General features: G+C 39.2%; 3 protein-coding genes across 5 annotated transcripts; 2 read left to right on the plus strand and 1 right to left on the minus strand.

Moving 5' to 3' along the window:
• The first annotated feature begins 362 nt into the window (after positions 1-362).
• LOC124202861 (lipase maturation factor 2-like) lies at positions 363-3,104 on the plus strand. Its single transcript, XM_046599353.1, has 11 exons — positions 363-546; positions 610-793; positions 863-1,155; positions 1,233-1,411; positions 1,494-1,731; positions 1,799-2,004; positions 2,070-2,163; positions 2,231-2,377; positions 2,452-2,482; positions 2,548-2,742; positions 2,809-3,104. Exons 1-11 carry the CDS (start codon positions 450-452, stop codon positions 3,053-3,055), a joined length of 1,911 nt encoding a protein of 636 aa, XP_046455309.1. The 5' UTR covers positions 363-449; the 3' UTR covers positions 3,056-3,104.
• Positions 3,105-3,276: 172 nt separating this feature from the next.
• Positions 3,277-8,534, plus strand: LOC124202862 (stress-activated protein kinase JNK-like). Of its 3 annotated transcripts, none has more exons than XM_046599354.1 (11): positions 3,277-3,626; positions 5,199-5,407; positions 5,491-5,620; positions 5,700-5,798; positions 5,865-5,963; positions 6,031-6,165; positions 6,250-6,379; positions 6,477-6,635; positions 6,704-6,828; positions 6,911-7,048; positions 7,121-8,534. In XM_046599354.1, exons 2-11 carry the CDS (start codon positions 5,289-5,291, stop codon positions 7,193-7,195), a joined length of 1,209 nt encoding a protein of 402 aa, XP_046455310.1. In that variant the 5' UTR covers positions 3,277-3,626; positions 5,199-5,288; the 3' UTR covers positions 7,196-8,534. The 3 variants fall into 3 exon arrangements, with proteins under 3 accessions (XP_046455310.1, XP_046455312.1, XP_046455311.1); XM_046599356.1 differs by having other exon boundaries at positions 3,297-3,626; positions 5,205-5,407; XM_046599355.1 differs by lacking the exon at positions 3,277-3,626 and having other exon boundaries at positions 4,910-5,407.
• Positions 8,535-8,566: 32 nt separating this feature from the next.
• Positions 8,567-9,930, minus strand: LOC124202866 (peroxisome assembly protein 12-like). The gene is made up of 4 exons (XM_046599360.1): positions 9,649-9,930; positions 9,481-9,589; positions 8,852-9,395; positions 8,567-8,790 (listed from the first exon to the last, which is right to left on the minus strand). Exons 1-4 carry the CDS (start codon positions 9,772-9,774, stop codon positions 8,673-8,675), a joined length of 897 nt encoding a protein of 298 aa, XP_046455316.1. The 5' UTR covers positions 9,775-9,930; the 3' UTR covers positions 8,567-8,672.
• Between the last annotated feature and the right edge of the window lie 1,112 nt (positions 9,931-11,042).

Raw genomic sequence — 11,042 nt, forward strand, 5'->3', positions numbered from 1 at the left:
CTCACGTTTAACAACTAAGTCCACGACTAAAGGGCGTTTTGGACGGTTCTCATTTTTTTTAAATCGTGACTAGGTATTGCATTAAGTCGCAGTTGGTCGCAATGATTATCAGTTTGTTTAGAATTTTTAGGAAATTTTAATCTCGCAATCCGCGTCACCGTAGCTTAATTAGTTTTTTTTTACATCACGTTAACGTCAAACGGTTTTGCAATTTGTGGTTTTTTCGCTAAAATAATATTACTGGTTTAAAATTCAAGATATTTTTTTCTAGTGTAGTTCTAGTACTTAAGTATGTTATTTCCAAATTGTTTTATTAAAAGAAAAACCAAACTGACAACGAAAAATGAAAATCTCTTTCAGTTGCAGCAGACGATTCTTACATGTCATAACAAGTTACACGTTGTAAGTTGTGATTCCAGGCTCTGGCACACAAACTATTGTCAATAACAATGAGTTCTTCAATATATAGAACAAGAAATTTCTATCTGCGATGCATGGCAGCTATTTATGTTTCTGCATTTAGCTCTTTCTATCTTCAAATAAGAGGTATGCCTAAGTTGTTACACGAATGACGGAAATTTTGTTTCGAAACTAATGTCGTGTCTCCAGGATTATATGGTCCGAATGGCGTTCTTCCATCTCATGCCCGTTTAAATTTTCATGACAAGAGACCATTGTTTGACAAATTTTGGGAAAATCCAACATTGTTGCATCTAGCTCCTGCATTCGGTCTGACTGTGTCCTATTGTATGGAACTGTTGGCTCTGACTGGTATCATCTTATCATTTCTAGGGTAAATCTATAAGCACATCATTTTGTTAAACTGGCATCTTTATTTTATACCACACATTCTTACACACAGGCTAGTATATCAAAAAGTGTGCAACTTATTCACCTTCCTAGCACTATGGATCCTGTATCTCTCCCTGTATAAAGTGGGTCAAACATTTATGTACTTTCAATGGGACATAATGTTGTTAGAGAGTGGATTCATCACTATCATAGTAGCTCCCATTATTTATTCAAAGAAAACAAGCACAACACCCAAAGATCAGATAAGTTTTTGGCTTGTGAAATGGTTACTGTTTCGATTGATGTTTGCTTCTGGAGTTGTGAAACTTACTAGTAAGTGTCCAACATGGTGGGGTTTATCAGGTATTCACTTTTTGACAATGTGCTGTAAGTTGCAAAGCCTTAACTGTAAGCTATTTCTGAATATTTTGTTTTACCAGCCCTGCCACTTCATTTTGAATCACAATGCATTCCAACACCATTTGCATGGTACCTCTACGAGTTGCCCATTTGGTTTCATAAGCTGTCAGTAGTGGCAACGTACGTCATTGAAATTATGCTACCATTTTTGTTTTTCATGCCTGCGCGCAAACTACGTCTCATTGGGTGCTATGGCCAGGTAAGACTAACAATTTCTTTGCAAAAATTTAAAGTTATGACTATTATATCATGTTTTTTTTTTTGTTTTTTTTAAATTACAGATACTGCTTCAAGTCGCTATTATCGCTAGTGGAAATTACAATTTCTTTAATTTACTTACTATAACATTTTGTATATCGCTGATGGATGACCGCCATCTTTCTGATTCACAAAAACCCGTCAAGTCGTCCAGAATTGAAAACATATTCACTGGGATTTCCGTTGCATTATTGATTTATTTCACCGTCCTTTGGTTTGGAATTGATTTTGGAAAGAATGTTCCAGTCGATTCTGAAATAAGTATACAATTCAAAGTTTGTTTGATACTGTTCTTTATAATAACCGTGTTTTGTTTTTTTATTGATAGAATTTTCCGTTCAAGAGTTTGAAACAGCTCTCAAGTGGGCTGTTCCAGCTTCAATTGCAATTGGAGTCACGTCTTTTGTTATTACTGCTTGTTCGTCACTCTATGATCTTGTCAGATCTAAATCTTCGTTGCTGATGTACCTACTCAATGTTATTCAGTTCATTGTGTATTTCGCCATTGCATTTTTCTTGTTCGGGATCAGTTTGGTAGGAATTTTTAACATTCCCAAGTTCTAAATTTATTACAAATTCTCTTACTTTTGAATCCTAAGGTTCCATATTCGACGCTTGACCGGACTACTCAGGCGTCTCTTCCTACCTTCTTTAGTCGTTGGCATACCCAGTCTAATCAATTCCATCTAACTAGTAAAACTATTTACAAATTCTGATTTTAACTCATTTACTCATTCATACTATTGATTATGTAATCAAGGTTCCTATGGACTGTTTCGATCTATGACTGGTGTGGATGGCCGACCTGAAGTGATATTGGAGGGCGCCACTCATTTGGAGGGTCCGTATACGGAGATTCCGTTCAAGTATAAACCCGGACAAATTGAAAGAGCTTGTCAGTTTGTTGGTAATAATTTCTAACATTTTTGCGTAGTTTATATTAAAATCTACTTAACATTCTTCTGTCTTTTTGTTTTGTAGCGCCTCATCAACCTCGACTGGATTGGCAAATGTAATTTCTCTCGTGATTCTTTCTTCTAATCCGATACGTAATTGGTTACATTTTTGGAAATTCAGGTGGTTTGCAGCATTAGGAACCTACCACCAAAATCCGTGGCTCGTATCTTTGGTTTATAGAATTTTGACCAATCAAACTGAGGTGATTCATTTGCTTGACTCTAATATCTACAATGAATTTGAAGAAGATTGGCCTCCGAAATACATCAAAGGAAGTCTATATTCCTATAAATACACCTTTACACCGGATCATAGGTTTGTGCAACTTATCTCAATGTTTTGAAATGGACAACCTATTAATTGTTCATTTTTCCCTTGCAGCGTCAAAGGGAACTGGTGGAAAAGAACGAGGGTGTCTGACTACCTTCCCACTTTCTCGGCGAATCATGAGCCATTGATAAAATATCTTGAGAACTTAAAAATCATCGGAACACCCGAAATTCCATTTACAAATAATTTGTTAGCCTCATTCCTTGACAAAATTTGGGAAATTTGTAGTTCTACGGAACCGCACATTTTCATCTGGGGATTATTGCTTTCTGCCTTTGTCGTCACTCGCTTATCCTAAAAATCAAAAGATTTACTGTTAAATAAACTCCCAATTAATATACTCAAAACAGATCTCCTTGTTTTTTTAAGAGAATTAAAGAAAATGTTGAATCATCTTTTCACAGCCAAATTGAAAAGCGCGGTAAGCTCTAGCGGTCAAGCATACCAGACAGAATGTGTGTCTAGGTATTACCGTGTAATGTGTGTTTAGGTATGGATCACGATCGGCTGGCATATAAAACGAAAGAAAAAAATTGTTCACAGCACCCAACACATAGACATAGAAAACATTCACTGTCGGCCATGACTGTATGACAGGTGTAATAAGCTGAATGTTAAAGTGTTTATTCTTAATTTCTCGTCCAGTATTTCCGGCTTGAACAATTTGTAGTGCGTTTGACGTTCAAGTCACATTGTTTTATTGAAAAAAGAATAGTCCAAAACAAACCGGTAGTTTGATGAAACTGTATTGATATTCGTTCACGAAGATATTATAATTGTTTTAAGAGTGATTTAGTTTAAAGAAAGCAACGGAAGTTATTTTCGTTAAAATTGGTATTCGAGTTTCTACCATTGTCTCACTTCTTTTGGTAAGTATTGATTTTCTTGACATTTGCCTTCCACTAGGTTCTTGAGCCATTCCTTACCATTTCCCTCCATGATGTGTGATGCTAAGGACTTAGTCTTTATGATGTAAACTTGAAACATATAGTATCCATCTTTCACAAGTTGTTTCCCTGCTGATATTAATTCAACCCACCGTGACAAATGTGGTGTAACATTACCAACTTGATACAGATTTAAGAGTAACATCATTCATTTCCAGTAAAACATAATAACTGTATTCTATTCTGAGGGGGACTAGGATTTATAATTCAAAAGGATTGCCCACACAGTTTTTCCTTTATAAATGGGGAATGAGTTTATTACAGCAGTACCAGCAGATTCTTATGTCATGAAACCTTACTGAGGTACTTATGCTTTCCTTTTAAAAAGATAAAATAAACAAAAACAAAAAGAATGAATAAAAAAGAAATAAACAAGATCATTTTTTGCAACATTAAAGCAAGTTTATGCAGTGCTGACAAAGTGAAAGAAATCTTTCCTTGATTAAGTTTATACATATTTTCTTTTCTTGATCTAATGCCTGAGGAAACGTAAGGACTCACGTCACGTATATATGATGTACCAAGTGTGTGAGCAAGAGGGGTTGGGAGGGTTGAAGAAAAGAGGGGGGTGTGCGTATGTCGATGCACTGCTGCTTTTCCTTTCTGGCCCCTTTGGCCGGTTCCATCGATTCTTGTTGGCTTATTATTATCAAATGAATTCGATCGACATACACTATAGGAAGATCGCTCAAATAAACTTGCGTTTACCCATCATCACACTAGATTACGTTCTAATCCTTTCTCACATCGATTTGTTTGCGCTAGACCAGCCAGAACAATGTCTTCCCAGCTGTTTTGGTTTCTACATTTATCCAACTAGGATTTACCCCCTTCATTAATGTGTTTGATTCTCTTTGACCTGCCGTGATTACGCACAGCGGGGTCTTTGCGGTGGTTGTGGGCAAACCAAAGAAACGACTTGACTCTTTTTAGTTTTTACAGCAAATTTGAGTAGTAACGATCGATGCCCATCTTTTTCGGCAGGCAGTATACTTCGATTCAAGCGCATTTCAAAGCACCAGCACGCTACACAATTTGATGGAGTAATCTGTGTATTTACGACTGGCCGCTTCAGAGTCTGCACTGTGTGACTCGAGTTTTGTTGTTGGGGTGGCGGCGGCGGCGCTGGGGATGCGAACGAAATTGCGCCGGTTTTGTCGTGCATCAGCCGGCCGCGTCTACCCTCCCCTCTCTCTCCCTTTAGTAACCGGTGAAAGAGATACACCCACGCGACAGCTGGGAATCCGTCAAGCGGAGGCGCGAGCGGTTTGCTTAGAGCCAGTCGTGTTGTTTTGTTCGCTGGCGAATGCCGTGAGTCAAGTCACGCGGCATCCCAAATAATCCGCCCCCTGCACTTATTGTAACGCAGTATTGCCATCTCTTTGTCGTGTCCTTGTTTCCACTGAAGGAATGGCGAAGAGGATTCAAGTTTTCCACGTCTATATTGTCGTTCCTCACGCTCAGCGTTGTAACGTTATTGAATTCCCTTGTTAGCCACAGGTCAATACGATTGAAGAGGGCGGCATCGTCACACTCAAGCACTCAAGTACACCGGTGGGAAATCACCAGGAATCGTGGGCTCAAATGGCGTCCCGATTAGCCAATCAGTTCTACACGGTGGAGGTTGGCGATACCAAGTTTACAATCCTGCGGAGATATCAAAGTCTGAAAGCCATCGGCTCCGGAGCCCAGGGAATCGTCTGGTACTATTATTGTCCTTTTCATTTCATATTTTTAACACGTCATTGGTCATTTTTAACCGACTCTTGAATGATCACGTTGACAGTGCCGCCTGGGACACAGTAACAGGACAGAATATTGCCATCAAGAAATTGAGTAGACCATTTCAAAATGTCACTCACGCTAAGAGAGCCTATCGTGAATTCAAACTAATGAAAATGGTTAACCACAAAAATGTATGTTTCAAGTTTTTCCAGTTTCAAGACAAAACAAAACAAGATTATGTCCCATGTTTTATTATTTATATTCTCACAGATCATAGGTTTGCTCAATGCTTTCACGCCGCAAAAGTCGATAAGCGAGTTTTCCGATGTTTATCTGGTAATGGAGTTGATGGATGCCAATCTTTGCCAGGTTTCTTTTTATTTTCATTTCCGTCTTAGAGCGTCAGCTTATTCTTTTTTTTTAACTTCTTAACAGGTTATTCAAATGGATTTGGATCACGAGAGAATGTCGTACCTGCTTTATCAGATGCTTTGCGGAATCAAACATCTTCATCTTGCTGGAATTATTCACCGAGTAATGATTTGTGTTTTCTTATACGCCATTTGTTGAAGGAAATTTTAACACTTTTGATTCTTCCAAGGATTTGAAACCCAGCAATATCGTCGTGAAATCAGACTGCACATTGAAAATTCTTGATTTCGGATTGGCAAGAACAGCGGGAACGAATTTTATGATGACCCCTTATGTCGTTACCCGATATTATCGCGCACCAGAAGTAAAGAAATCGCATCGATTTTGGCAACGTTTCAAATCTAAGATTTTTTACGGTTTTTTCTTCTTTTGCTTTCATTGTTTTTAGGTGATTCTCGGTATGGGCTACAAAGAAAATGTTGACTTGTGGTCTGTTGGCTGCATCATGGGTGAAATGATCCGTGGCTATGTTCTTTTTCCTGGCACTGATCATATCGATCAGTGGAACAAGATTATCGGTACATTTGTTTTGAATGTCTTTTTCCTTTCAAGCATCAACACCAACCATCCATTAACTTCAACCACAATATTATTTTTGTTTTTTCCTTTTCCCAGAACAACTAGGAACTCCGAGTGCAGAATTTATGAAGCGCTTACAGCCTACTGTCCGCAGCTACGTCGAAAACAGGCCCAAATATCCGGGCTACGCCTTCGAAAAGCTTTTCCCGGATGGACTCTTCCCCGCCGAATCATCGGAACATAGTAGATTAAAAGGTATTCCCCTCTGGGCCAACAATTTATCGTTCTGGTTAACTGAATCTTTTCCCCGCTGACGTTTTTAGCTAGCCAAGCCCGTGATCTGCTCTGTAAGATGCTTGTAGTCGACCCCGAGAAGCGCATTTCGGTCGATGAAGCCTTACTGCATCCGTACATTAGTGTTTGGTACGAAGATGGCGAAGTCAATGCAGTAAGTCGGAGTTCTCTAGATACAATTACTTGGGAGACTTAGGGCAATTGATTGGCTAATATGTACAAAACAATCTTGTTAGCCTGCCCCTGGTCCGTACGATCACTCGGTGGACGATCGTGAGCACACAGTGGATCAGTGGAAAGATCTTATCTACAAGGAGGTCATGGAGTATGAAGCCGCCCATTCCACCCCGACTTATGCACCCAACATCCGCCAGGTTGAATAACTTTTATTTTATTTTTAAATAATTACTCGTCGTTACTCAAAAGTGTTTCATCACTTTCCATAGGTTACCACTCATGCGGATGAAACTGATGGCAACTCTGAGCGCGATCGCAATTCTGGAACAGCAGCCAAACGGTAGAAGCAGCGTCAGTTGAGTTTCTATTAAAATCCTCTATTACTCTATCTCTCTATTCAACTTCTACACACTCACACACACACACACACTCTTCCTCCGCCCTGCTCCTCCTCTGCCACTCATGTACTCTCCGTGTTTCCGTACCAGTTTCCCTGCCCTCCCTGAAAAAGAACCCTACCCCCCATAACAATGAGGAGAAATGTTAAGTGGCGTGTTTTCAAATTTAATGAAGTAACATGGGTTGGATTTTGTTTATTGGGCGTTAGGGAGTCAAGTAAGGAGCCGATGGAAGCCAGTAATCCACAAAACAACATCGGTTGAAACGGGGAATACGAATCGAAATTTTTAAAAGCGAAAAGGAAACCAAGCATCTTACCGTTTAGGGTGGGGGTTGGGTTTAGCCTGTCATTGGAGAAACCTGTAGCTGCGCATAATCTATGCAAGAAGATCTTGTTGTCAGATCGATGGCTTCCGGCGTGGGTTTTTTCTGTCCTTTCTGGTGGTGTGCAATAAAAGTCAAGATGTGAGTAGAAAGAACAGCTGCACCAGGCCCATAGTCAAGTACATTTGTAAAAGCTCGTTCACCGAAAATGTGAGCGAGTTTCTCTTATATCTATCTCTTTATTTTCACATTTCTTTCTCTCTTGTTTTTCTGATTCTTTTACTTTACTATCAACACTGCTCTTCATCCTCTTTTTTTATCATTCTATCACGTGCAATAGTGTTGTTTGATGATCCCACTCTTGCTTTCCTCTTATTATCCAATCGTGAATCGTGTAATGTAGTCAGCGAGTGGGGATCCATGGCGACCGTCTCCTGCACTCTTGTTCCAGTCCTCACTCCCTCCTCGTCTCCCTCCTCCCTCCCACCTTATACTTTTTATATGAAAGGAAACTTGCGCTTTCCACTCGATTGTTTCGGTTTGGCCGTCTTTAAAATTTACTCCGCGTTTCATGAAAAAGCTCGATGAAAACAAAAATACGGTGAACATTCCACATCCCGATGGTCATCATCTCGTACTTTGAGAGTGAATAAATTAATAAAACCGCGACCTCACCTTTAAAAAAACAAAATTAAAAAAGCATACATTTATGGAATAGTGAAAGAAGGGAAAAAGGACATAGCAAGAGACGTCGTATTATGTATTTATTTATTTTTATTATTACCTTTTTTCCGTTTGTGTTATGTCCTCGAGGTCTCAAAAGACGCCCAGCTATCCGTCGGTTACATTTGTTTGAGTATTGTTTCATTTGCTTGTGTTTGAGTAAAATGTGAGAAACGCTTCCCCATATATTTAAAAGATTTCGATGGAGATACCAGTCTAATAAATGATGCGATGGAATTCGTTCGTACTTATTTAATTATGTTTCTAGATGTATTTCAATCTTGTATTTATATGTATCTGTTTGAAAGTAAGTTAACATCAATATTGTGCAATTTGTTCCACAGGATCGAAATCTGCAAATCTTTGGGACGTTGTTTACTCGGCGTTGGCAAATATACGTATCAGGTCATTTGGGGATGCTGGAAGCTTGGAGATGGGGCATTTGTTATTCTCTTTTAGGTAGGGCAAAATACAGCGATAGCAGTAAACATAACTGTGAAAAAAATGGTGAGATATAATTACAGTTCGAAGTATTTCTTAATGATTTAAGTTACCCTGATACGCGAAGAACGCACTCATTTTTCCATTGCTGTTGACAAAGGGGACAAACACCAGTCCTTGGTTTGGAGTGTTGATTCTGTACAATGGAATGTGGAGGAGGTGGAATGGGTAAGGAAAGCATACTCTTAGCCTGTGATGACTGATTAGTAAACCACCACTCAAGAAATTGGATGAAGAAGGCACTCAGTTCAATTATTTTAGTGAGTGAAATGCCAGGGCTACTGTTGTCACCACCATGTTTTAACTTCAATCCAAGAAGGTGCAAAATAGGTGAATGGGTCACAGATTTGCCCCATGTATAGAGCATCCAGTTCACTAAGACTGTCAAATCATAGATGAACCGGATACTCGAAAAGTTGAGAACAGGATGTTGCTGGTTGTGCTGCTGCCTTTCTGAAAAGTAGGCATCTAATTTGGACAAGGCATATGGCAGAATTGTCAAACTGATTAGAGAGTGAAGTGTTCCTTTCCCATTCAAAGTGCAGTCTTCTTTTGTGACTCGTTCTAATCCATAAAAATTTTCAGCAAATGAAGCTCCTGAAAAAAAAAGCACAACATTTCTGTAAATCACAAAGACGTATTTCAAAAATGTAAATAAGTTGAAGAAAAATTATCAACAAACCATAGTTTCGTAGGTAATAGTTTTGCAGAAAACAATCAAATAGTAACTGAATTTCATTTGCCCAGCGAAATGATAAACCAAATGTTTCTGGATAATGATTAGCACACACCTACAATTGATATAGAGTTGGTAGTTCTTTTATTTCAATTGAATGTGTTACAAACGTACCCTGAAGACGAACTTTATGGTCCCACGAAGGGCTTGATTAAGTCCTTCCTGAGCAACTAACTCAAAAATCGATGGCCTACTAGAATCTAGAAGTAACTGACTTAAATGCGCCCCTCTTTCAGCCATAACGTAAGTACTCAAATTTAAAAACCTTGCTTATTCAAAAGAAAACGGCATAATGTTGTTTTTATTACATGAATTTGTCTTGCTTTTTTTGTGTCAAACAAAAATACAGCACTGTTTAAGGGCGTCCCTAAACTGCGAAAGCGAAACGCGAAACGCGAAACGCCTAAAATGCGAAACAGCTGTGCGAAACGGACCAAAATTTTGGGACCCTGTTTCGCATTTTAGTCTTTGGGTCCGTACTAAACTGCGAAATCGGTGTGTGCGAAACGTCGCAGTGTAAACGTCTTGGTAGCAGACGACAATGGACGCCGTCAACAAACAATTTGTTAAGAGTTTCAAATTTTCGAGACTTCGAGTTTCGCGCACCTTATGGCTGGTCCGCTGGTCTATTTGTGTGTTGACCATGAATACGAAATACCTTGAATGCAATATGCAATAGGTGTTTTTAATTAGAAGATTGGTATAAAAAAAATTAATGGAACTTCTCGTTTCCATGTATCAGTATCAATCAGATTAACATTCTTAATTTTAAGGAAAGTTTTAGCTGATTGAATTTTAGCTTGATTTGGAACATGGTAGCTTTGATTTTTAGCTTGATATAAGGCACTCATACTGTTATGGCCGATTCTTTCTTTGTGCACGTACCTACTGGTTGATTTAAATTATTTAATGTAATGTATAATCCCTGGGCCATTACCTAATATTTTATTATTTAAAAATATCACCATAACGTGCTGCTCTATGTCTTTCATTAGTTTAATAATCGTAAAATGCGCATGAAAACATACAGGGGTAGTGGCGAAGAAATCGAATTTGATTGCCCCCCTTCCTCCTTTAATGCCTCATCATAGCGGGAGACAATGAAAAATGGCGGCAATCTCCGTCAATTTGGACCTCTGTGATGAAAAGGAAAACTTTTTGTTTCGCAAGATGTTTCGCTCTTTAGTATGCCCTCCGGCATTTGGTCCCGCGAAACGGTCCCAAAATTTTGGTCCGTTTCGCACAGCTTTTCCGCATTTTAGGCGTTTCGCGTTTCGCGTTTCGCTTTCGCAGTTTAGGGACGCCCCTGTTTAACGTTATTGTTTTAGGTTTCTTTCCCAAGATGGCGTTCAGTTAATCAAGATATTCCGGGCCTAGATGTCGTTGGCGTCGGGCTGTGGGACGAACCAACCCATGTCTGACTGCACAAGTGCAATATATCACACAAGGCGTGCACCACTTTTCCTCTCGCGGCTTCCCTATTACGCTAGTGTCGTCTGGTGGGGAAC

This window comes from Daphnia pulex, chromosome 9, assembly GCF_021134715.1.
Source record: "Daphnia pulex isolate KAP4 chromosome 9, ASM2113471v1".
NCBI lineage: Eukaryota > Metazoa > Arthropoda > Branchiopoda > Diplostraca > Daphniidae > Daphnia > Daphnia pulex.